Consider the following 27,021-nt stretch of genomic DNA (forward strand, 5'->3'; position numbering starts at 1 on the left):
GCAGAGACTGGAGTCATGCAGCTGCAAGCCACTGAACACCAGGACTGCCAGCAGCACCAGAAGCTAAGAGAAAGGCATGAAGCAAACTCCCCTCCAGAGCCTTCAAGAGAGCACAGACTTGCCAACACTTTGATTTCTGACTTCTGGCCTCTAGAACTATCAATCAGAGAATAAGTTTTTGTTGTTTTAAGCCACCCCATTTGCAGTACTTGGTTTCAGCAGCCTGAGGAAGCTAACACACTGCAAAACTAAAGATCTATTAATGAGCTATGCTTAAGTTTATGGGGGAGAGGGACTCCCATGTGTATTGTTTCCCAACTAAACTCCAAGCACCTTGCAGAGGCGCCTGCTTTCTCTGTGACACTCTACAACAGCTGGCCCGCCACAGAGGCTCGATAATGTTGTCAGACATCAGAGCTCCAAAGCTAGGGCATGCCGGTGGCAATGGCTAGAATCACAGCCCACTGGGATTCAGCTAAGCCAGGGTTAAAATGTAAGTCTAGTAGCTGTTGTCTGGCAGCTATTAGACTTAAACTTCCCAATGAGAAGGGGTAGAAACAGCTCACATGTGATTAACTACTTGGAGTAATTTCAAATAGTGGGCAACAGTCTCTGAATAAGAGGTGTTTTTAAAGCTAAAGAAGTGACAGAACACTTAATCAGATTACCGAAAGCTAACAATGTGAAGTCCGAGGTAAGGCCACCAATGGCTGAGGATGGGTTAGGTATACACCTAGGCTCGGAGACAGGGATAAGATGTGAGCATCTCCTGGAGGCCCTTCCAGATGAAGGACGCCTACGTTTACTGCATTGATTCCAGCCTGAGACCCAGGAGAAGACTTCTCCAAGACACGGGTCTCTGCTGTGTCTCCACTGTCACCAGTGGTGTAGGGGGATGGGACTGTTCAGGGTCACACTTAACCTGCTACCCAACGAGGGGCCAGCTCTTGTGCTCTATGTAGCGTGGATTTGCCACATGACCATGGACAACTGCTGAGTATACTAGGTCCTTGGAAAATGGAGATCCCCTACTCAAACTCGAGGGGCTGTGAGCGCAAGATGGGCCAGTGGTGGCAGCCAAGGTGACTTTGCCAGGCCCAGGAAAGGGAGCTGGCTGGACGAGAGGTCAAACACTGACCGCTGGCTATCACAAAGGCCACACCCTCACGGTGGCTCGGTCATTCCCACACTGATGGTACATCCCACAGGCTTCTCTGCCATTCCTAATTGAGAGCATGGCTTCCGCATCTGAGACCCGGGCTGTATCTCTCCAGAATAAAACCCAGGTAGCTCAGGATTCCCCTTGGGACCAACTGTGAATCCAAGAACTTGACCTCTGAAAGCTCAATTTCAGGTCCTGTAGAGGGATTTCACATTCTCCCCTGCCCCACTGCCTTTCTTACTAAACCATCAGAAATGAGGCCATTCTCCTTAAATAGACACCCTCAATACCCAAGACAGAACTATAGTCTGAGCCTACTGTTCGAACTTGTTCAGTGGTTATTTTTTGAGAAAAGAGATACCCTTTTTGTTTGGCATCAAGACAAACAGAAGTTCCAAAACCAAGATTCCAAAATCTACTGGCACTTCCGTGACAGGGAACCTGGAGAATCTTTGGATACAGCTGGGTGGGCCAGAAACTGTTACGCCAGTCACTGCCTGATGTCATCTGCACAGCTTTTCATACATTTGTTTTGTACTTGCCTGTCAGGGCAGCTTCCCTTCTAATTGAATGGACCATTTATAAACCTAATCCTTTCCCTCCCCATTCTGAATCTAATCCACCTCAGAGATTTAAATCCATCAGGAAGATTTATCTCCCTACTCACTGCTCAGAGAAAAAAACCAAGAATTTGCTAGCAATACAGATCAGAATCTGCAACAAATTTGGTTGGAAAGGGAACACAGGTGTTTCAAAAAGAGACTATGCACAGAGGTGGGGGCTGAGGATGCGAGAGGGTGTCAAACCCCACAATTGGCAATTCGAGCCTGAGCGAAGACCCACTGCCAAACCCACTATGAGGTCAGCTAATGACATGGCCCACATCAGAACTGGCCTTGTGTCCCATTAGAAGTGGTCCTTGTACCTCCAAAGAAATACAAAGTGGTTCTCTCATCTCATTAGCACTGCTATATTCAATGGGCTCTATTCCTATAGCACCAATCTGTTTATACTCAACTTTACATTTATTTCAGCACTACGATGTTATTTTTTTTTTTTTTTTACTTTTCACATGTGTTCTGTCTGGTGCTCCCAAACTAGATTTTAAATTCTTCCATGGGTGGTTATTTCTCTCTTACATTTTTACCTCTTCTCATTTAATAAACATTTTGCATATCTCCTCCTATAAGCCTGGCACTAGCATAGTTCTGAGAGTAGCACAGGTGCCCAACAGGTCCTTAAGATAGAGCAATTACTTCTGGGGCCACTAAGGTTTCTAACAATATCCTTTCAAGACCCAAAGAGGCTGCTGACAATCTTGCTTGAGGTGAGGGTGCAGCCATGGGAGAGAAGGATGCATGATGCACACCTGGTTTGCTCCTGACCCATGGGGCTGAACTCAAGCCCATGCCAGATCCCAGGTATGAAAGGGAAACGAGTTTTCTCTGCTAAAGGTTGACCTCTGCTGTATTATTTGTACTTTTATCACATACTCCAGTCCTTCCGGCATGAGCTCCCCTCATGCCACAATGCCACAGACCTCCCACCCCGGACAGCTTCGCCAGTGGAAATCCTTTGCCTGGGGGAATTAGGGAGCTCACTGTTGTCCACCTGGGTGAGGCAGGTCACTCGCAGAGAAGACTCAACATGACTCCAAGACAAGATGAAGGGGCTCTCTGAAAGCCAGCACCAGCAGGATCTCACAGGGTCACTCCTGCCCAATAAGCCCTGGTGGCATGAACTGGAGCTTTCCCTCATCCAGGTACCACAAGGGTACCTACCCTTTCACGCACCTGGACTTTCTTGCTGTCCTGCTGCTCCCTCTTCTCCAGCTGCACCTGCAGTTTCTTCCTTTCCTGCTCCAGCTCCCGTACTCTCTTCTGCAGCTTCAGGAAGACGGTCATGTCCATGGCCGCCTTCTCCAGGCCGATTTCCTTCACAGGGAGATAGGAGCAAGGAAAAGGAGGTTGTCAGAGCATAAACACCTAAGGAAACAGCACCTCACTGCCTGTCTCTACCAGCAGCCATCCGTCCCCCCTCCTCTCCCAACCGTCAGTCAGTGTCAGTCAGTGTCTCAAATACAAAGCCAACGACAACCAACTCGCATTTCTCACGTTAGAGTTAGTGCTCCAGGCTCTTTTTCTGTCTGAGTCTCAGCCATTTATATTCCTCCTGTGTGAGCCACTCAAAACGACCAATCATATGTCCCAAGAACAAATGGAGAAAGACACAGCCACTTTCTTTGGAAGTTAAGAGAGCTCACTTTTGGAAAACGGTCTCCCACCAGAGAAATCATAAAACTTGGGACAGAATGCTTCCTGGGGAAGAATCGATGTAGTTTCTAGTCACTGCAGAGGTGCCATCAACCACAGCTTGATTTTGCCTTGAAACAGAACCAACACTTGCCCTGCCATGGAAACCCATTTATTCAACACATCCTAAAGCATCAATTTCCCAGTAGATTTTTTTTCCTCCCAGATTCATGGCTAGGTTGGCCCTCCAGGGCTCTGTAACATGTGGGTGTGGGTGTCCAACTGTGTATCTGCCTGTGAACAGGTAATGTGTATGAGCATATCCACGTGGATTTTTAAAGCACATGTATATGATGTGTGAAAATTTGACACCACCAGCATTTAATGAGCACTCGGGTTTAGCCAGCATTGGCCCCGTCTTGGACTTTCTTGAAGAACACAAGCCCAGGGAAGGCAGTGCTCTCATCTGCATGTAAATAGCCAGACACACAAACATCGGGGTGGTGTGTCCGGAGTTCAGGCAGGCTGAGGCCTCCAGGGACCTAGACTTAGAAGATAGCAATGCAAAACCAAGGGCCAGAAGCCAGCATTTATTAAAGGCTGACTAAGTGCACACGGCAAGCAGCAAGCCACGCAGCAGTGCAGGGCAGACAGTGGGCCTTCAGTCCCGAGGACATCCTCTTCTCTCCTTCCACCCTCTGCTCCATCACTGTCACCACTTGTCACCCTTTATTTTCCTTTATAGCACTTAGCAGTACCTGCAATTATATCACACAAGTTTCTTCCTTAACTGATTATACCTAATTCTCCATCAGATAAGCTCCAGGAGGGCAGGGACCTCCCCCTGGCTCAATCACCACTGTTTCTCCAGTGTCTACCAGTGGTGCCTGGCACAAAGACGTGCTCAAACATGTTTGTTTTTATAACTGGCTCTCTTCTCCATCTATCCCCATATGCTTTATAAGGTTTTATGTGCTTTTGACTTTATTTTCAAATGCCAGAGGAAAAATTGTGTCTATGTACCTTTGACAAAATTACACACAGACCACAAAACCCACTGTGTGGTCCATTATTTAGTGACCCCAAGAAGCCATTACTGACAAAGACACAGTCACCCGGCATGCTTCCATTCCAAATACTTGTTGTTGTTCTCTGGGTTTTACCCCACTGCTAAAGTCAGGGGAACAATATTCTTGTGTGATTACTGATTTTACTATATGCGCTGTGCTACTGAATGGGGGTGATAAATTGCATCTATTTTAATGACTTAGCCGTTTCTTCTTAGGCCAGCCATTTCAGCTCTCTGCATTACAGTTTCTCAATTTTGCAAGAGAAAACAGGGATATACCTTCTTCTCTCCTGTCCAGATAGTGGGTAAAGTGAACAGTAATGTATTGCTTTGTGTAGTAAACGTTAACTACAGAGTACTGCTTCTAAATCCACTGCAGTCCGAGTGATCCTGCTTTCAAGAGTTAGCCCGTGGGCACTCTGGTCACCACCAAAAGAACAGCGAACCTCTCTTGGGCAGCTCTACACGGGGAACAAACCCTTGCTCTGGAAGAGGACGGCAGCCAAGAGCCTGTGGTACCCACCTCCACCTGCTGGAGAGCATCTTCAGTGTCTCCGATTTCAGACGTGGACACGGAGGGGTAGTTGGAGTCAGATTCTAAGCTACTTTGGTTCGAGGGGTTCCGCCTGTGGCCTGGAGTTTGCTGTTCGAGGAGAAAAAGGTGACAACTCATCAGGAACTAATGTTAGGAAGAACTTCTAAAAGAGCAGCAGGCCCTAGAGTTGGCCCCTGCCTCATCTGGCAACAAGAACAGGTGTCATTGCTTCCTGGAACGATAGCTAGTTAGAGCTAGTCCCACAAAACGTTTCACCTCACTTCTTACAGACATCCATCTAGCCGACCAACTCCATGGCAACAAGAGAACACAGCTCTATAGTAAGGACTAGAGTTCCCTTGTCTTCCAATGAAATGCAAATCCATAAGCGCGTTAGGCTAATTTCTTGGAAAAGTCCTGGGGAAACAACCTTTCACTCCAGTCTTGCCTGTTACTCACCCACCTCCCTCCTGAAAAGAATGTTGCAAACCTGCTCCCAGTGACCCCCTTCCTTCAAACTGTACTCCAATTTTATTTATGAAAATTATAGCATATTAGAAATAGAGCTTACTATTTATAGTGTTCATTTAAAAATACCTTTTTTTGTCATTTAATTTGGCTTTCAGAGTGAAAACTGAGCTTGGTAGGAAACTTTTAGATTTCTATTTATGTTCCTATTCAGCTTTTCTTCCTGCTTTCTATGCAATTAACTTATTCCCTTCTTGTCTGGATATGCATTTCTGGAGGAAATGTTTATAGGGGTAAAAAATAACAAATCCTAAAATAGCATGTGTTCCTTGATTCTACTGCTTGAGAAAAAAACAAATCCTGAAATATCATGAAATTATTTCTATATATACTGCATTTCCTCGGCGATTAGGAGACCTGATCTCTAGGCACTTGTGGGCCTCTCTGCCGTGCACACTACTGACATTAGAACTCCCGCACACCATTACTATTTCAACACAGGGATGGTCCCAGAACAGGAAAGATAACATAGATTTGGGTGGAATTTTCCTCAAACTCGTAACTGAGATCTTTGTAAGACTGCGAAGTTGGAAAAGGACCTGTCCTTAGGAGTGAACCGCCCAGCCCGGCTACTTCCTCGTGCGATTCCTCCTCTCTGCAGGAAGGGCACGAACAGACGCTGGAAGGTGACGTTGTGCTTACAACACACGTGTCCTGAGCCCCACACTGTGCCAGCGGGCAGTGCACAGGAGCAGGGGTTATGAAGGCGGATGAGAGGCTGCCGCACTGCCCTCCTTGCCTTTATGATGGCGAGCTCGTCCCGAAGGTTGTCGAATCTCTGCTCCAGCCGTGAGTACTCCTTCACCAGGTTCTGGTACCGGGATCGCTCCTCCTCCAGCTCTTTCTTCATCAGGAGATTTTCCTTCGCAGAGTCCTGGGCAAATTCCTCTGGAAAGCAAGCACACCGGGCTGCAGTGTTTCTGGACGGATTCCCCTCACACGTACTGACTCACGCACTCTGATTCACCTCTCGTTAAAAGGCTGCACGTGACAAGCTCGCCACAGAGACACTCGATGCATCTATTAAGCTCCTCCTCTGCTGCCAAGGGGGAAGCTCTTTACTCTGGCTTAAGTCTTCGCAGAGGGGAGGAAAGACCCCGCTCTTGGGGAAGTGGGGAGGGAGGAGCTGGCAGCGTATGTGAGAACTTGCTCAGGTAACGTGCCGGCTCCTCTTCTGCCAACTGTCACGGAAGCTACTGCTACCGTCCCTGGAAGAACCAAGGTTTGTTCCACCTTTTCTTTCCTGTCCCTGATCTTTCAGGTGCTTGGAGTGCAGGGAGATTTGGCCAAAGGTTCGGTCGCAGGAAGAAAGAAGGCAAATAGACAATGTGGCTGGGCTTCTCCCTGCCAAAACTTACTCATACTAGCAGAAAGGAAAATATTTTCAAAGGGAAATTGAAAAACAGTTTATTTTCAACAAGATGGGATGCTGGGTGGGACTGAGGTCACATGGCTCAATTCTGTCGTGATACGGGTGAGGAACCTAGGGGTGGGAGAAGGGATTTGCCAAAGGTCACACTGAGCTGAGGCAAGACTCATCCCTGCTCCTCCACAGCTGAGTGGCATGTGGGGACTGACGGCAGCCCAGGAGCTGGTGGGTGCTTGAGAGGGGCTGACTGGGGTCTCCCCGTCTTCAGCAAACATTAGCGGATGACCTCCCGGGGAGAAGAAACCATCACAGGTACCATGGGTATGAAAGATAAATGTAAAACCCAGCAACACAGCAGCTCCCGAGTACTCACTGTGTTAAGCACCCTCCTAAGCACTTTGCCTGCAGCATCTTGCTCACTCACATGGGCCCTCTCAAGTCTGCACCTTTATGTCCGTTTTGCAGATCAAGAAACTAAGGACCTGCTCGAGGCCACACAGCACATGGTAGAGCCATGCTTTGAGTGGTCTCCCTGACTCTAAGCCCCATGCACTACATTGTCCATTACACGTGTGTCTTGCCGCATTAAACTCTTGAAACCAAATGTCACAAGATCTTAGGGATCACAATTCTTTTTTCACCGCCATCTATTAAAGCCCTTCCCCCACTGCAGCATCCTAACTGCATGCTTGCTAGGAGTCTTTGGGGGAAAATTAGCAAGATTAAAATCCCAAACAGAACTCACACCGTTTTGGTCCTTACCTTTAGACTGGCACAGGATTTGGTTGTTAAGCTGTTCTTTCTCATCTTTCAAGAGAGCATTTTCTTGCTCTAGGTCTGCAACTCGCTGAAAGAGAAACCAACAGGGAAAATCAGTTCCGTGATGCTAGACAAAGGAGAGCCTCCTTCTGTGGGGTTTGAATGTTAACAGGTCGTATGTAAATACACCTTATATTTAAGAAAGTTGAATTGGCCAAAGCTGCTTCCATTTTGAAGGAAAAATTGTATGCTGAAAGAAAAATCCCATTAAAACAAGACAGATGAGCTCAGCACTGTTTATGGTCATCTAATGCCCATGAAAAGCCCACAAAATCATGAAAAGTCTACAGCAAGCTCACATGCCTTGTTGAGGAACGTACAGAGAGAACAGGCTTTCACATTCTTGTATTTGCCCATTTCGCTAAATTCTGAGCTCTCAAATCCAAGTCTCAAGAAAGCCAAAAAGCTCAGCATGAACAAAGCATCTCTGGTCTTCACCCACTTGCCCTTCCCTGTCTTACTAGCCCAGTTCAAATCCTGGGAAAGGGAAGGAGACTGGCTATTGACATAGGACTATCCAATCTAGTGTTTGATTGCTGATGCCACTGCCAAAGAAAGCCAAAATGAGGTGAATATTTGGAAAAAAAAAAAAAAAAGGAGGAAATAAATACTATCATAATTAAAGAAAAATGGTCTGTTCAAAGAAGATTTAAAACAGTGTGATGCAAGTTCTTAAAAAATTGATATTTTTTTACTATTTATTATTAGAGCAACTATTTGTATGGATTTTTAAAAAATGCAACAATTCAGACATGTGTTCTAAAAAAAATCTGAGCTCATTAGTTGGTATAAAGGAAGATGAGAAAGCATATATTCCTTTTATAACACGGGGACTAACTTCCAATTGATCCATCTGTGTGCTTGGAACCCCTGCAGATTCATTCTGCAGGTGGCCAACAAGTGATTTTCTCCACTAAAATCACATCATCACCTTGGTGACACAGATGAAGAAACAGTTGAGCATTGTGAAAATCATGCAGGGAGAGAATGAGGAACACGTGTCCCTCAAAATTCAGGCCTCCAGACTCAAGCCCTCACTTCCCTGCTGGCTGGCCGAACCATCACCAGTCACCGCAGGGTCAACTCCTGTGATCGTAAAGGTTGCACATGGCAAAGGAGGTGAGTTGGACAGCCACACAGGTCCTGGGCTCTATAACCCTCAGTTTCCCCCTCTGTAAAACTGACACCCAATCCACAGGGTTGTTTTCAGCATTAAATGAGACGATGTGTGCAAAGTCCTAAGCAGCAGGTGCTGTATGTATCAGCTGATTGATAGATATATGTATAACAGATGGGTCTACGTTACCTTTACTAGGCACTAAATGGAAACATACTTTAAAATCATTCCACCACTTCCCAAAATCTTGAATTAGTATCTGTTTTTCACAAATTCTTCCAAAAAATAGAAGAGGGAGCACTTCCCAATTCATTCTATGAGGCCAATATTACTCTGATACCAAATCCAGACAAAAACATTATAAAAATACTACAGACCAGTGTCTCCTACGAATATAGATTCAAAAATCCTCAACTAAATAATAGCAAATAAGTGTTCATGATAAAAATGCTCAACAAACTAGAAATAGAAGTAGACTTCCTCAACTTGATAAAGGGCATCTTCAAAAATCCACAGCTAATACCGTCCTTTATGGTGAAAGGCCGAATGCTTTTCCCCTAAGATCAGGAGGAAGACAAGGACATCTGCTCTTGCCACCTCCATTCAACACTGGACTGAAGGTTCCAGCCAGGGAAATTACGCAAGAAAAACAAAAGCATCCAGAATGGAAAGGAAGTAGTAAAACTATCTCTGTCTGCAAATGACACAATCCTGTATATAGAAAATCCTAAGAAATCTACTTAAAAACCATTAGAATTAATAAATAAGTTCAGGTTGCAGGGTACAAGATAATTATACAAAACTCAACAGTATTTCTATACATCTGCAATAAACAATAGGAAAAATAAATTAACAATTTCATTATAATAGCATCAAAAAGAATAAAATGCTTAGGAATAAATTTAACAAGTACAAAATTTATATTCTGAAAACCATAAAACATTGTGGAAAGATAGATCTTAATAAGTGGTAAGACATGCTGAGGTAATGGATCAAAGGACTTAATATTGTTAAGATGACAACATTCCTCAAATTGATCTACAGATTCAATGCAAATCCTTATCAAGAGCCTGGATAGCTTCTTTGCAGAAATTAACGAGCTGATCCCAAAATCCATGTGTAATATACAGGGATCCAGAATAGCCAAAATAATCTTGAAGAAGAACAAAGTTGGAAGAATCACACTTTTAAATTTTAAAATTTACGATAAGATACAGTAATAAAGACAGAGTGATAGTGGCAGCCTGGGTCCAGTCCCACATCCTGAACCACTACGCCGACCCATCTCCTGACAGTTCAGCAGGCAGACACGGGAAGAATGGCAATGAGCAACCTAGAGCAGGCCTCAAAAGACTGCTTTCCACAGCAAGAGCTGCAGGAAGGAGGGAACTGGTGTGTGGCTCAGGGACCAAGATGGATCAGACGGAGGAAGAGAGATCTGAGCTGAACCTGAGGAGGAGGGAAGGACTTCAGATGCTGAGCAAGAGGGAGGAAGCCCCAGGCTTGGAGAATGACAGAACGAAGAAGCCAGAAGGGAAAACTCCATAAAGAGAGAGGTTTATATGAAGAACGAGCAGGAAATCAAGGCAGGAACTGCAGCATCTTAGGAAGATTAACTTGGCAAGAGCTGGGGGGATGAACCAAAGAGAGAGAAGACAGGTGCCAGCAAAGTCCTCCTTTTCCTTGGAAAAAGTCACCATCGTCCTAAGGCCCACAGCGTAATCAGAAAAAAAAAAACCCTTTCTTGTCCACTCAGCAAAGAGAACGTAGTTCCTTTGCTCTGGGCAGGGAATTAGACCCCATTTCCTACCTTTCCACGCTGTGCACGGCCCTTGGCAGCGACAACACTTCTAATTCTGCGCAATCTTACAGGGCTTACCTGCCCACACTGACAGTAAACTTTCTTCTCAGCAAGCACAGTATTAATTTGCATTTTAAACTAGGAGGTAAGATGTTAAAAAGTGAAAATCAACATGCTTTGGATAGTAAGGCAACTGGAAACGACAACTACATCATCTCCAAAATGGTCCAGTAAACGTGTTTCAGTGTGTCCCCATCCTGCACCCACAGAAGCTAAAGCACCTAAGACAGCTGTTCATCTCCCCAGAGGTTTCAAGGGCTACGGTTGCCCCTCAGGTCAGAAAATACTTCCTGACCTTCCCCCCACCCCCTCCTACTGTTCTCTTCCTTACTGCTCCCTCGGCCTGAGCCCGGCAGCCTCCTTTTCAGTCCTCAAACCTGCCTACTCTGGCCTCCCGGCCTGTGTACTTGCTGCCTCACCTGTCACCTGCTCCCCAGAAATCTCACAGCTCACCCCCCTGCAGGTGTCTTCTCCACGAGACCTCCTGACACCATCCTCTCCAGCCCCCCAGGTTGTTCTCTATCTGTCCCACCTTTACTCTGCTTTATTTTTCTTTATAGCCCATGATGGATAACTTGTGTTTGCCTGGACCTTCTTCCCCACCCTCAAACATTTAAGCTCCACGCGAATGAAAAATACTTAAAAGAGAAATAACTGTTTACTGACACCCCCGTGTGTACAACAGTGCTTAACCCATAGGCACTCAAAGACATGCTGAATGAAAGGCCATGAACTTCTATGACCTCTGCAACAATGTTCTTCCATGAAGATGGGTTAGCGTCCCTTTTCCTGATAACCACCAGCCTCATCATGAACCGTGAATCCTGGAGCCACTGAGAGCAGAACTCAGAGTCACACCTAGTGAAAGCCACCCTGCTCTGCAGCGTTTGGAAGGCGACTGAACATATTCCATTATGAGCCCCACCCCCTATTCTCCCCAGCCAGATCTCTCAACTTCTACTGGAAAAATCTGAAACCTTTATACCGGGATTAACCAAGGCAGCCAACTAGTACCTGGTGGTTCTAAGACTGATGTCACAACAATGCACAACCCAACCCCACCAGTGTGAGTGCTCAGAGCCTGGGGGCCTGCTAGCTATCCCTCACAAGGGCCAAGGTCCCTTGTTCACAACCAGGCTCCTGGCTGTGGGTTTCTCCTCCTCACCCACTGCAACCCTGCGCCCAGCTAGGCCTTGCTCTGGCCCCACCAAGCGGCCTTCAGAGCAGATTCTGGACGATAAGCTATTGCCTCTGTGCCAAGGGCAGCCCTGGGGGCCACCACTCTTTCACCAGGGCCACCAAACAAACAGCACAGCTGCACAAAAGCAGCCAGGGCAGGGATCACTGAAGCTTTAGAAAAGAACAAGATGTACACATTCCACAGGCTAAAAGGGAAGGAGGCTCAATGGAGTGCTCTGGAGAGGCCAAAGTGGTGGATACCTTTAGCAGGCAAGGATGCCATCTGACTCACGTGGCCGGGTGAGACGGTGCTTCCCTGGGCTCTGTGGACAGAGATGACTTCCTCCATGCAGGGAGATGAGGCCAAGGCAGGGTGGCCACATGGGCTGCCAGTTAATATTGTCAGGGGTGGGGGCCCACAGGTTTCCAGGATGCCAGTTCCAATATAACATTTGCTGCCTTTGCTGATGGAAACATCCAACCCATGAATTAAACATCTACTAGCAGTCAGCTCCCTCCCCGCGCTTGGCTTGCCTCATCTATCTTGTTCAACACAGAGCAGGTCCCTGCTCGGGCCCAGGAGGAAACCAAGTATCTGATTATTCAGCATTTATTACGACTGGACACGTTGCCCTTGATACATTAAACCCTGACTTGGCAGAGAAGACGCATCCCCTCCACCCCAAAAGCCAGCCAGCCAGCCTATCTGCCCCTCAACCACCAGAATAAAAAGGTTTTGAAGACCCTAGAGAAGGAAGGATGTTTGCTTCTACTTTTTCTTTTCCTGGAAAGTAACAGACATTCCAGTTGATGAATCATCTCAGGCTGGTTTCTTGGGATGTGTTTATGTTTGGGGTCCAGGAAAGAGGCTTTTGCTCCGCCTGTGCTCCTGTTGTCCCCCTCCTTGCAGTGGCCTCTTGCCAGTTCCCAGCTCTCATTTTAAATAAAATTAGACCTAGGCCAACACACTCCTAGCGAATAGTAGCAATTTTTTTAAGGAGAGGAGGAGGGAGTCCGCTGCTCCATTTTGCTCTGCCAAGGAAGGTTTTCATATCATAAACTCTTATGCTCCCTTAGATGGAGACCTGGAAATTTCAAAAGTGCTTTGAGTCCCCAGATCACAGCATTTAACAGAAGGGAGGCTGGGGAACTGGTGAATCAAGCGCTACCTGGGGGGCGGAGCTAGGTGAGACCCAGTTTGTGGATCTACTGAGCAAACAGGCTTTGCAGGTGTCTCACCTGGCCAGGACACACATGCAGGGAGCTTTCTTTCCTTTCCTTGCAGGGTCACCCATCTCAAGAGCTTCCATTTCTAATCTCGGCCCCTTCTTTCTGTCTTTGGATTCTACTGTCTTGTTTTTATTCACATAGAAGGGCTGCCATCCATCTACTCCAGAGGGTGAGCAGACCCCAAATGTGGAATTCTATGGTTTGTAGGTTACAGGCTAACAGCTATCTCTTCCCAGGTGTGTCCAAGCACCACAATGCTTTGTCCTAAAGAGTGAAGTCTACTTCACACCTCGTGGTGGGCAAACTGGCCGGTGGTTTATCTGTGAAGAGGGTCTTGTGATGCCTCAAAGCAACACATCATAAGAGTGCTTTTTATGTGCCAGGCTGACTGCACCGGGAAGCCATGTCTTCACTTTCCTCTTTGCTTTATCCCATCTGGATCCCACCTCTGACCCCTGGAGACCCCTGGGGGTCTGGGTGAAGTCAGTGGCTGTTGGTGCTAATGTTCCACCCCTGGGGTGTGAAAATGATGCACACAAGCCCAGCCGAGCTGGTTCTGTGGCCTTTCCCCTCCAGTGGGGTCGGCATGTTTCTCGGCTGTGTTTGAGGGCTGAGAAAGAAGTGGAGGGAATAAGAGAGGACTCCTGAGCAACACTGAGGGCATCTAGTGCTTTCAGAAGCATCAAACACAAGCTCACGGATGTGGCCAGGTACAAGTCCAGAAGGGGCCTTGAAGACAATATGGACCAACTTCAAAATATATATACAGATGGAAGAACTACAGCCAGTGAGGTTTTCTGCACACACTCAGTAACAGCAGAGCAGGGTGAGAGTCCGGGGATGACAACGCAGGGCCCTTTCTGCGGCAGCACCCAGTCTGCCCCCAACATCCTCACTGAACCTCTCCCTCCTTGTGCCTCCCACTGATGGGCACACACTACACACATGGGCAGTGTGTTGCTTTCCCTGTGGTTTGTGGCCTGTAGAGATGGCAGGAGAACGGCAGCGTCCCGAGTCTGTAAGGGGCTCTCTGGGGACCCCGTGGGACTTTCTTGGTCGGAACAGCTATGCTGGGAATGGAGCAGGAAGTCTTTGTATCCTGACATTTGGGGGAATGGGGACAAACCCCAGGAAGTTCTATGTCATGGGGTAGGGAGTGATCACACGGAGCACATCAGCTGAGTGGGTGAGCCAGGCTGGGACTGTCACTCACACTGCAGCTGAAGGCCCCACAGCACGACGCTTCAGCCTGGTGAAGGATGCCCAGAAGCTGCCCCCAACCCTGAAGGCAGCATCAAGAGCAGCCATGGCTTCTGTCACAGTTCTCTTGCCAACCAACATGCAGGCCGCAGAGCCAGTGTGGGGCCTAATGACAGACCATAAGAAAGTCACTCAAAGGTCAACGCTGAACGACCCTCTCTGGGGATGCCAGAGCGCCCAGCTAACAGCAGAAACTCAGTCAACACTGTGAAGTGAACGGACACGACCTTGTGTGCGTTCCCTGAAAGCACACCACTGTCTGTCTAAACACAGATGGGTGCTAAGTCTGTGGGCACGAGCCCCAGGCAAAGCCCACGGCCATTTTTCAGCTGGAAGAAGCAGTCTCTGCCGGGCTGTCTCTGCTGGCCTGCCCACCCCGCCAGTGCCCGCCCCTGGCCTCGAGCGTACCTTCCTCAGCTCGTCCTTCTCCCTGCCGTGGGCGTCCTCCAGGACCTTGCGCTCCGAGTGGGCCTTCTGCAGCTCGCTGCGCAGGGTCTCCACCTCCTCCTGCAGCCTCAGGTTGGGGTCCTCCCCTGGGCTCTGCTGGTAACGTGCCAGCTCCTTCTGCAGCCGCTCCACCTCCATGGTGTACGTGGAGGTGGCCGTGGAAAACTGCTCTGATAGCGTCTTGAACTCTTTGTTCTGTGGACGGCACCGGCAAACGGGGAGAGGGCAGAAGGAGAGGGTTACTTTTTACCAGGAAAAAGCACAAAGGCAATCAAAAAAGGAACTCCCAAGATGGAATTAAATCTCACAATCGTTACATGCTACAGCACTTTCCTGGCATCTTCCTAACAAAACTCTTCTTTGAACCTAGGAGAAATAGAGGGAAACAGAAAATAGCAACAGTGACGTTAAAATAGCTCAAGAAGCTTTCGTGAGCATGAGCATGGCTGGTAGTGGTTGGTTGTCCTCATCCAGCTGGACAGATCCTACACCCAGTTTTTAAGTTGCAGGAACAACGGAGCTGCCTTCCCAGATCCGCGGCCTTTGCTTTTCAGGTTTCTCAGCTCTTTACCAGGGAGCCCTCCTGCCTGTGGATGCCCTGGCACAAAGAGCTGCAACCTAATCGCCGGCCCCGAGACAAAGGACCCCTTCAACATCCCCTCTTCCAAGGAGGCCCTCCACAGGGCCCTGGGATCATTCTCGCCACCTGTCAGCCACGCTTACCCCGTAAGACTATGGCTCTGGAAACCAATGCCTGGCAGACCACGTCTACACCACGCCCCTGCAGACAAGGCGCCAGATGACCACTGACTCACACATGAAGCATTCCACTGAGTTCAGAGCCCTGAGAACCTCGTGCTGGTGTCAAGTGTTCATGTAAATTGCCAGCAGAAATCGAGGCAGCAAGAGTTGAGAGAGCAGCAGCTAAAAGTGGTCAGTGGGGGAAGAGGAAAGGAAGAAGTAGGGTGTTTCAAATAATCAGGCAGGCAACAAACAGACAGATTATCCTTCGTTGCTGTGGTCCGCAAGAGCTCCAAGTAGAGCAGAGCTACTGGCTAAATCACCAATAGGCAGGGATTATTAAATTCTCCTGAGAAATTAAACATCACTGAGAGCAGTGAGAAGCAGCAAAAGAAGAGCTGCTGGACCCACACGTGCCACGCATGCTGCGGGACCTCACGTGTGACCCGCGTGTTGGTGCACAAGCAGTACATTTCCTGCGCTGATACAGAACTCGATCCCCCGCACTCTGTGGGAAAATTCCCGTTACACAACCTGATACACCCTTAGGCTTGGCCTCACTGTCAGCCTCGCTCTAAAGAATCACAAAGAAGAAATCCAATTAAGCACCATCCATTTAAAAACCTAATAAGCATATGTACTGCTCTCTCCAACCTGGGTCTCCGCTGGAGGCTGAAGGTCTTCACACAGGGGAATGCGGCAGAGAGAGGGAATGCATGCTGCACTAACCGCCCTCTGACTCCCTCTCTGCTCTCGGCTGGAAGTGAAGATCAGCCTAGCCATCACCTTCAGGTGGCATGGCCTGGGTCACGTCACCAGGAGTAGGGGGAGGACAGTGCTGAGGGGCTGATGAGTCCCTAGGTGCAGCTGGTTGGGGTATGGAGACAGGCACACATGGTGGTGATGGGTGGGGACACAGGCACATCCTGCCCTGCTATCAATAAGATGATACCTCAGGACCCCAGTGCAAAGTATGATGTGTCTACGAGGCCCAGCTTTGCCGATCCTGACACCTGCCTGAGACTAGGCTCAGGGACACTGGGGAGTCGAGTGGCTGGAGCTGGACAGATCCAGCTTGGATCTCAGCTCCACCTTTGACCAGGGTGCACATCTGATCTAGTCATCCAACCTTGCCGTGCCCCGGCATCCTCATGTGTAAAACAGAGATAATAGTAACTCCTACCTCACTAGGTGGTTAGGAAGATTTAGGGAGATAAAGTGCTTAGCTGGGGTGCCTGGTACACAGAAAGTGTCAATAAACGTCACTGTCTTCATTGTTCAGAGTCCCCTAGGGAGTCCCCTGGACAGATGTCTGGAAGTCTCTGCTGGCTGCCTGGGGTGTTGGGGGAGGTCCCCAGCAGCAGAACCTGGACAGCCCCTCACCTCACCATCATGCGCATCCAAATGCAACCACTAGGGGCATGTGAAACTGTGCACTCTGTCCTGGTTGTATGACCTCAAACAGGAAGGTCCCAGGAGGACTCATCCTCACACCTGCGGGTGTCACGGCTCTACAGCCCAGCCGGGCACAGGGCCTGGCGTGGTGCGCTCACTCCCTCCCTCCCAGGCCCCCGACACCATCCCCGGGACACCACTGCCCCGCAGCCCTCCCAGTGGGACAAGAAGGGGAGGTGAAAGACAGGGATACAGATGATCCTGATGCCGTGTAGGCTTAAGCTAAGGGATGTGTGTCTTTTTAACCAAAACATGTAAAAAGTAAAAAATTTAAAGGTTTTAAATAAAAAAGTTTATGGAATAAGTACATAAAGAAAATATTTTTTTACCGCTATACAATGTGCCTGTGTTTTAAGTGTTATTATGTAAGATTCAAAAAATTTTTAAAAAAATGTAAAAGTTTATAAAGAAGTTACAGTAAGATAACATGAATTTATTATTGAAGAAAACATTTTTAATAGATTTACTGTAGCCTAAGTGTACAGTGTTTACAAAGTCTGCAGTAGTGCACAGTGATGTCCTGTGTTCACATTCACTCACCACTCGCTCACTGAGACTCACCCAGAGGAACCTCCAGGCCTGCAAGCTACATTTGTGGCAAGTTCCCTATACAGGTTTACCATTTTTTTTTTTTTAACTTTTATAACTTATCTTTTACCTCTTCCATGTTTACATACGTTTAGAAACACAAATACCACTGTGTTACAAGTGCCTACAGTATTCAGCACAGTAACGAGCTGTACAGGTGTGTAGCCCAGGAGCAACAGGCAGTACCATTCAGCCTAGGTGTGTAGCAGGCTGCACCGTCTACCTCTGTAAGTACATTCTGTGATGTTCACACGATGATGAAATCGTCCAACAACGCATTTCTCAGAACATAGTCCTGTTGTTAAGTGACACAGGACAACACATGAATGCTCTTGTGACCATAAACTAAATTTAACATATTTACTGAGTGCCTACTAAATGTACTGAATCAAGTTGATTTAAAAGGCTACTGACTGCATAGATTCATCATTTTTTTTTTCAGATAAAAAAATAAGGACAATTTTATAGACATAAGGGTCTGAGAAACTTGACTCCCGTTACAAATAAATCGTAAGTTCAACCGGCTTAGTTATTCTACATGTGGGCTTAAATACAGTCAGACTGGCAGAGCTGATAAATGGGCTACATTATTTTGGCTGAATGATGTCACAGCACAGGCCTCCACTAGGGACATTGTACGAAATGGTCCCAAGAACTGGCACTGTGTTTACTGCTGAAGGATACTGTGAAGGATGTGGCTCATTACATCAGAGTATAAAAGCCCACAGGAAAAACCTCAGCACCAGGGACAGCTCCAATGCTCCTAAACTACATACTTTGTTTCTCTTTCCAGAACTCTCAAGCCACGTTTCCTTCTTTCTGCTGTTTGCTTAGGAACTCAGTGCCAAACTTGTTCTCTCTCTCCAGTTGGGTATACAAGGCCTTAGGATATAAATTTTGGGTGCTAACCTTACCTTGGTTGTCTCTTAGTTTTCTCCCTTGTTGACTTCTTGGCAGTGAGATACTTTTTTTTTTTTTCCTTCCACCTGGATGGTTCGAGAGCACAGCCTGGGGCTAGGAGCCCTACTGTAAGCCAGGTCATGGTGTCAGTGAACTTTTGAGCTAGAAGTTACCTTAGAGATCTCAGGCCAATCCGCTCTGAAGGACTCAAGGCGCAATTATTTCCAAGCTATCAGCTCCGGCTGCGAGTATTATTCTCTGTCCGGCGGGGACTCCATCCACTATCCCATGCTGCTCTGACAAATACCTCAAGACACCTTAGCCTGTGATGACCCTGACGCACGTGGATCCTGTCCTTCTGGCTTGAGAACCTCATGTGTCAAGAGAACAGCTGCCTGCACTGTCTCTAGGAATCACAGGAACAAAACCCGTCACTCCGAAACAGCCAGCCACACACGCTAAGAGAATGCACTAAACACCACCTCTACAGAGCTCGTAACGGGGATCGTGCAGATGCCTCTCTCACGACACCCGGTCACACCCCACTGTAAAATGCCAGCCAGCCCCACACAATGCTGAGCATGAGCCCAAACCAAGGGTGCGAGTCTCCCTGAGACTGAGGAGTTCTCCTCACACGTTGTGAGAGGTTCCCAATGGGCAGAGATCTTGTAAATTTGTCAGAGGTGGCAGAACAGACCCCGAAACCAGCCTGCCAAGTTTCTATCGCCAGCCATGTTACTCACTAGCTATGTGACTTTAGGCCAGCTACTTAAAACCTCTGAGCCTTTGCTTCCTCACCTTTAAAATGGAAATAATATATGTATGTTTTTGAGAAAGGCTCTCGCTCTGTTGTCCAGGCTGGAGTGCACTGGCGCAATCGTAGCTCACTGCAGCCTCAAACTCCTGGACTCCAGCAATCCTCCTGCCTCAGCCTCCTAAGTAGCTAGGACTACATGTGAATGCCACTGTGCCCAGCTAATATTTTTTGTAAGATGGGAATATTAATATTTATCTCATAGGGCTGTGGTGAGGATTAAAGGAGTTAACATGTGAGACTAGGGCCTGGCACACATGCAATGTGGGGAGGGGTGTAAGAAAGCAAGATCTCGTACCCCTCCCCCCTGCTTCTGATCACACTCTGCATGCAGGGCACCCTGCCCAGGGTGGCTAACACCTGCCACCACTCACAGATGTTTGCCAAGCAGGAAGCTTAAGGCAAAAAGCTCTTTTTAAAAATAGTCCTTTTAAATCTGTTTCTCTTTGATGTTCAAATCACATGGATTGTGAAATACTAGATTTATTTTTATCCTAAGTCAACTTTAGGAATCAGCAGTGGAATGCAGAGCCCTATGGCTGGAAACCCAGGGCCAGGGTGGCCGGCAGGTACACAGGGCTCCTGGAAGGGTGCAGCAGTCAAAGCTCGCTTGTCCCTTGACTGTACTTTGCCTGGAAGGGTAACTGGAAAAACCTGACTACGCAAAGTCTTTGCTGGCTGGTCAGCGACAGCCACTATAACCACCACCACCTTGGCACACTTTGTGCTTGTGTTTTTCAAAGACCAGTGCCAGACAGGCGGACCTTTCCCTTTGCACTCCTGTCCCTCTGAGTGGGGATGCCTTCGTCTCTGACCTGGTGTGTCACCACAGGCCAATCAGGGGCAGGTACCGAGTTCCTCCATTCGGCACTGGGCTTTCTGTGTGGTTCCCCCAGAAGGAGCCAAGCCCAGCAAGGCACTCGACAGAACTCACACAGAACAAACATCCAGGGCGACAGCCTCGTCTCAAAGAGTCTGGTCTTTTTTGAGAGCAGGCAAGCAGGGACATTCTACTGCTCTCTGTGCATGGTTTTTGGGCTCCTGTCCAGGCCAGCTGGTCTAGGTGTAAAATGGCTCCTTTATTTTCTTGCCCTACTAGAGTCATGAGAAACTTAAAAAATGCCCAGTATAGAATAGGTACAATAAAGCCAAGTGACCTCCAAAGGCCATGCCTAGGGGCCCCAACTCTAATTCTCTCTCTCTCCGCACCATAGTCATATCCTTGCCCTCCTTCCCTTTCCCAGGAGGCACCTAAAAGCCTGGTCCCGTGGTCACCTTTACACCCTCCATGTGCAAAGTGACAGTGAGCCTCTTTTCAACTCTGGGAACCAGACTCAGCAATGATCGTGCACAGGAAAGGACTGACACTTCAGTGATGCTGGGGTTAAACCAGCATCACCCTCATCATGTCTGCGGGACCAGACAGACCTGGGGTGGAGTCCTAGTTCTAGCACTTTCTATTTCTGTGACCCTCGCAAGGTATCTGATCGTCCCTGATCTACAATTTTCTCAGCTATGCAGTGACCTCACAAAGTCATGTGAGGATCAAATACAAGTGACCACAAAACACATATCACAAGCCTTGGCACATGGCAGGTGCTCAGAAAATCATTAGGACAATTGATGCTGTTGTCCCCACTGGCATAAACACCCTCCCTTATGGTATGGCATCGAGCACACGCCAAAGTCATCTCGTCCACCGAGTCTAAAGCACCTAGAACAATCGGGCACCAAATAAAGGTCTTCTGAAGGGAAGGAGGATCGGCCACTCGGGCCACCAAACAGTAGGTGTCCAGGTGTGTGCACCCCACAGAGAGCCTCACTTCTCCAACCTGGTGGAAGAAGCCGAGTGTCCTTGTCTTGAATCTCTGTGTACCCTGCACAATACACACTTGTTACTTGTGTGATTGGCCGACATGGGAAGGTGGCCAGGGTAGACGGACAGAAGGAACAGCTTAAACGCAGTAACAGCGGTAGCTGTTTCCTGCATCTCCTGCTTTGTACCAGGCCCTTCATATATGTTAGACCATTCGCTCTTCCTCCAACCCTACCAACCCCATTCTATGGATAAGAAAACAGGCTCAGAGCAGCCAAATCAATCACTCAACTTTTAAGCAGCTGAGCCGAATTTGCACTGAATTGTTTCTGATTCCATAGCAAGTGCTCTTTCCACAACACAACAGAGGCAGAAGGGCAAGTGGAGCGGAACACGGGCTCTGGAGCCAGACGGCTGGGGTTCAAACCTGGGCCCCACCACTGCCACCGTGTGACTTTAGGAAGTCATGTGCCCTCTCAGTTTCCTTATCTGTAAAAGGAGGACAGTAATAATTACCCTAGGGGGGCTGTTACGAGGATTAGACAAGCTACTACAAAGTGCTAGCCCAGTGCCCCCAACGTAACACATAACGAGTCCTCCATAAACGCCAGCTATTCATTCTTATTGTGGTCACACCACGCCGCCTGTGCAAGGGCCAGGAAGCAGAATGCTGGCCTAGTGTGCTCATTTCCCTATTGCTGCTGCAACACATTACAACCAAGTGAGTGGCTCAAAGCAATGTGCATCTATTATTTTACAGTCTGGACGTCAGGAGTCTCTGAACAGAGCAGTGTTCCTTCTGGACGCTTGGAGGCTGCCCGCATCCCCCGGCTGTGGCGTGCACCACTCCCACCCCTGGTTGTCATTTCCTCTCCCCCCGAATCTGGCCCTCCAGCCTCCCCCTCTCGTGAGGACTGCTGTGATCACACTTAGCGCCCACCTGGATAACCCAGGCTGATCTTCCCACCTCAAGATCCTCAAACTAATCACATCTGCAAAGACTTTTTTGCCACGTAAGGTAACATTCCACAGATCCCAGGGATGAAGACGAGGACATCTCCGGGGGCCATTATTCTGCCTGACATAGTCGGTCCCTGTTCTTGCTCAGTGTGGTGATACCCCGAGGACACCTGTGCTCTCTCGGGTCTCTGGCAGGTGCAGTTCCCTGAGGAAGCCGTGGGTCTCTCTCAAACGTGCCCCCCGTCCTGCACCCCCAGTACCTGGGCAGGAGCTCCTGACACTGACCTGGTCGTCGATCTTCCGCTGCAGCTGGACCACCTTGTTCTCCATGCCCACGTTGAGGCGTTTCAGGTGCTCTGCTGAGCGGGCCTCGATCCTGAGGGCCTTCAGCTCCTGCCTGGCCTTGAGCCTCCGGAAGGCACACTGGATAACGATGGCAGCGGCCCGCAGACGCTGGAAACGCCTGCGTGCCACCCAGCCCCGCACGTGCTTCTGGATGACAGTGGCCTTGTGCTCCATGAGGACCTGGTGGGGACAAGCACACCCCCCGGGGGTTTGCATCGCAGGGTGGGCGCAAGGGAAGCTCACGTCACTGTCCGGAGGAGGTGACCCACAGAGGTGAGCCAGAGGGAACGTGCCCCCTGAGACAAGGCTTTGGTGCTGTGTCATGAACACGTTTTAGCTAAGTTCTGCAGCCCACATACCTCCAGGGAATCAGCTGTCAAACTCCGGTTTTTGGCTTTGTTTTTCTTTTTGTTTTATTGGTTAGGGAACCAGTATCTAAAAATCTCAAAGCTGTAGGGACATAAGGATCATCCAGTTGATCTCTCCCCATTTAACACGCACGGATCCCACCCTGGGGATGAGGAGCTGGAGGATGGCATGAGACGCTCCAGTGAGAGCCCACAAGGGGTGAACGGCTTATAATCATTAACACAAACTTGGCAATGTACTTCCCTGGGTTTGTTGGGCTTTTTTTCCACTTTAAAAACCACCTAGGAGGTGAGAGCATCAATGTTCTCACCCTAATATCTTGAAAAATGAATGTTTGTGGAATAAACAAGCAAGCAAGCATGCTGAGAGAGTATGTGTCACAGCGAGGAGAGACAGAGCTGGGAGCCACACACAGTGCCTGCTCTTCCCTCGTGCTGCCCCTGCTGGTGGCCTCCCAAATGTCACCTGCCCTTTCCACAGAGATATCATCACACAGATGTCACCAACTTCTCAAGAACATGCACAGAACCTTCTCCCACTGGCTCGGGTTTCTCCACGCATGACATCAGAGCATGCTCTACCCTGATGACATTTTTTGTTCATTATCAATTTAGGGCTTTACTTTTACCATCTGGAAAATCACACCCTCTGGTCACAGAAGAGAAAACACATTTTAGACATTTTCTTCCAATTCATCTTTCAAGTTAGCTCTGTGCCTAAGTTGTGCCGACGTTACTTCCCTGAACAAACGTGTCTTGACTCAGCGCCACCTAGCCAAGGACTTCAGCTTCCCTGGGACAACGTGAAGAGCAACAGCCTGGCGGGGAGGAGGCCGGGGTCTCTCTCCTGACCTCCCCTCGCTGGGCCACAAGCTCCTTGCTGTCAAATGAAGGGCTGGACCTAGTGACGCCTAATACCACCCCCTGCTCTCGAGTCTGAACGAGCCACAATGGGTCACTGGACCCTGCTGCCAGCTGACATGTACCCTTAGGCAGGTGATTCAGCTTCTCAGAGCAACTTGGTGTCGAAGGGGTAGGAGGATACATGTCCATCCTACCTCACAAGACTTTACAAAGGATTGGTGACAGCAGAGATGTGAACGTCCTTAGAAAAACGCTGGGAGGACCCACCACGTTCACACTGGCAACGCCACATCTGCCGCCGCCGTGCTCCTGAACCTGCACCCTGCAGGGCCCTGGGGGTGGCCACTCACCTCGCGGTACATCTTCCGCACCAGCATGCCCCGAGTGAAGGCCTGGATGACGACGGCGGCCCCGCGGACCCTCCGGTAGGCCTGGCGGGCCCTCCACATGCGGTACTGTTTCTGGATCACCATGGCTGCCCTGGTCCTGCGCAGGTGCTCGGCCAGCCTAGGGAGCAAGGGACAGCGGGTGGCGTCAGCAGCACAGAGCTCTGGCCACGCTGACCCTGAACCCTTCACTAAAGAAAGCCTCTCCCTCCACGGCCCCACCCAGACACCCCCAGGCCAAGCCAACTCTCACCGCCCTTAACAAACCTTAACAAGTGCAGTGAAGACCTCGGGCATTTTTACTCTCAGGCTCAGAACAGCAACATTAGCTTTTTTCTTGTGGTCTAAAAAAGTCTTTCCGCAAGCCTCAAAGTCAGTCTGAACCTGACCTCTTCTGTGAGCTGCAGCGCGGGGGGTGGGGGGAGCCCTCCACTGCACAAGCTCCCCGCAGCGTCATGTCACACGACATCATGCGTTTGCACCGCCGTCTGCCCCTCTCCACCTCACCCAGCCTGCAGATCCCTGGGGCTGGGTCTCCACCGTCCTGCACACCCCACGTCTAGTACAGGGTGTGGCATAGTGAGCGCTGGGTGAGTCTTCACTGAGTGACTAAAACCATCTCAGGCCCACGCTGATCCCCGTTTCTCATCTCCCAGCCCTTTCTGCCCGGGATGCACTGAATGTAGACATCTCCTCTCCTTCCTTTCTGCGTTCCCCACGAGCCTCCCAAATAAAACAGAGAGCCAGTTTGACACTTTCTACCCTTTGTTAGAGGTCTCATTGGCTGCCAGGCTCATAGCAAGTGCTCAATTACAGACTCAGACTTAAATGCTAGAAAGCACCTTAGAAATGGTTTAGTGCAGCCCCACGGGGGCAGGTGACCCACTCGGCCCGCACACTAGCTACCTGCTGAAACGTACCCAATTCTCCAGCCTGGCTCTCTGTATGTCCTTTCTTCATATGTGGGCCCTGCACATCCTCTAGAATGTAAACTCCCTGTAGGGAGAGTGTGGGCCATCTCTGTTTCACATCCTCATCATCAGGGTGCCCAAGACAGGGTCCCTTGGCACAAGACAGGGTCTGACTAGTTGGCACAGCTGGTCGGGGATCACACAGCGTTGCCACTCCTGACAATCTGCTCATCTCTACAGTGTCTGCTCCAGAGCTCCTCTCAACAGCTGGGAGGGAATTGACAGCACTCATCACTCTGGGTATGCCTGGATAACAGCTCATGGTGGGGACGCCAGGGCACACGCAGGAGCTGCCGTCTGCCTTTAACCTGTTCTACACTAAGAATGCAGGGGCTGGCTCTCTTGGTGTTTCGTTTTTTGAGCAGCCACTTATACAACTCTGGCTTCCAACTGCCAGACGTATGGCAATTAATGTCATTTCTCCAGGAAAATTCCTATTTAGAGAGAGAACTGGTCTGGAACCCAGGCTGGGTTCAGAGTCTGACGACTGCTGAGAGGTCTGAGGGTACAGTCTGATCGAGGCTGCGTCCCTCAGTGCCTGTCTCAGCAGACGCCCCCCATCTCGGTGATGTTGGTCAGGAGGGAAAGTCGCAGTCATTTCTTCTGCTCAGTGTTGGGCCGGGGCAGGGGAGCCTGGCTGGCATCCCGGCTCCACCCCGAGGTAGCCGCCCCTGGTTCAACAAGTCACACCCTCCCTGTATGAGCTCAGCACAGTTAACTCATAAAAGGGGCCACCCAGGTCATTTCCAGCCCTAATTACCAAACGCCAAGGGATTCTGAAGTCTGTGGTATAAATAATGAGGCTAAGCATCAGTTAACTGTGACAGAAAGACTGAATTTGCCTCCTTTCCTAAAATAAGTTATTTTTTTACTTTAGGGTTTAGGCAAAAGGGAAATGGCTGATTTGTAGCAAGAGGAGGTGGTTCTAGGTTAGAGCCAGTGGGATGGGGGCAGATTGGGTGAGTCAGGAGACCGGACTGGGAAGGGCATTAGAGGGACAAAGACAGGCCCAGCTGCCGGGAGAAAACCAAAATGTAGACAGTGCCCGACAGGAACCACTCCAAGCACAGAGGATGAGAGAGACCAACTAGCTGGAGAGGCAGCTCCCTCCTCCCCGCCGCCCCAGAACCGCCCACTTGGCTCACCTGCGGGCCAGGTATCCTCGCCAGTACCTCTGCAGGGTCAGCGTGGCCCGCTTCAGCCTGTGGTACTTCACCCTCTGCAGCCAGCCCCGGACGGTCTTCTGGATCATGATGGTGGCTGCGCGGAACTTGTCAGCCCGCAGCTTCTCCAGGTATGCCACCTGGCCCGCCCGGAAGAAGATCTTGGTGCGACCAAACTGGAACTTGTCGGGATCCTTTATAAGGCAGGGAGGCAAGCCGGTCGGTCATCGGTGAGCAGCGAGGTAACATGCCCCACACCACCCAGAATTCCAACACAGAATCTAGAACAAGTGGCCAGACTTCATGTGCCCCCTCCCTTGCACACATGCACGAACTCCCAGCATTTGTTTAGCAGACACCGAGACCCTACTGTGGGACAGGCACTGGGCCAGGTGTCCAGGACACAGCAGTGACAAGATGCCTGCCCTCAAGGGCCCCACATCATGGGGAGGGCACACCAATAAGCAACAAAGATACTCTACATTTTCAGATAACGGTGAGGATTATGAAAAAACTCAAACTGGGGGATGGGGACAGGAAAAGATGTTTAAAAAGGATGACCAAGGAAGGCCACCCTGTGGAGCTGACATTGAGCAAAGATTTGAATGAACCTCAGGAGGCAGGCACGGGTGAGGAGGAAGGTGGAGCATTGTAGAAAAGCAAAGCAGATGCAAATGTCCTGCGCTAGCAACAGGCCGGGTGTGTTTGAGGATCAGGAAAGCCAGGAGGAACTAATCGCCTTGTAGGCCACAGTACAAAATTGGGATGGGAGCCACAGGGGTTTTAGCAAGGGAACGACCTGACCTGCTCAACATTTTTGAA

General features: G+C 49.3%; 1 protein-coding gene across 2 annotated transcripts in view; it reads right to left on the bottom strand.

The window, feature by feature from the left end:
- MYO5B (myosin VB) overlaps positions 1–27,021 on the bottom strand; it is a 264,377-nt gene that overhangs the window by 30,426 nt on the left and 206,930 nt on the right. For both annotated transcript variants that reach the window (XM_045528029.1, XM_045528028.1), the window contains exons 19-26: positions 26,182–26,393; positions 24,030–24,186; positions 22,388–22,627; positions 14,790–15,023; positions 7,678–7,762; positions 6,286–6,434; positions 5,007–5,126; positions 2,956–3,096 (exon numbers count right to left, since the gene is read on the bottom strand). In XM_045528029.1, the coding sequence (XP_045383985.1) occupies positions 2,956–3,096; positions 5,007–5,126; positions 6,286–6,434; positions 7,678–7,762; positions 14,790–15,023; positions 22,388–22,627; positions 24,030–24,186; positions 26,182–26,393 (1,338 nt within the window). The remainder of the gene's footprint in view (positions 1–2,955; positions 3,097–5,006; positions 5,127–6,285; positions 6,435–7,677; positions 7,763–14,789; positions 15,024–22,387; positions 22,628–24,029; positions 24,187–26,181; positions 26,394–27,021) is intronic.

Source organism: Lemur catta, chromosome 16 (genome assembly GCF_020740605.2).
Source record: "Lemur catta isolate mLemCat1 chromosome 16, mLemCat1.pri, whole genome shotgun sequence".
In the NCBI taxonomy this organism is placed as follows: Eukaryota; Metazoa; Chordata; class Mammalia; order Primates; family Lemuridae; genus Lemur; species Lemur catta.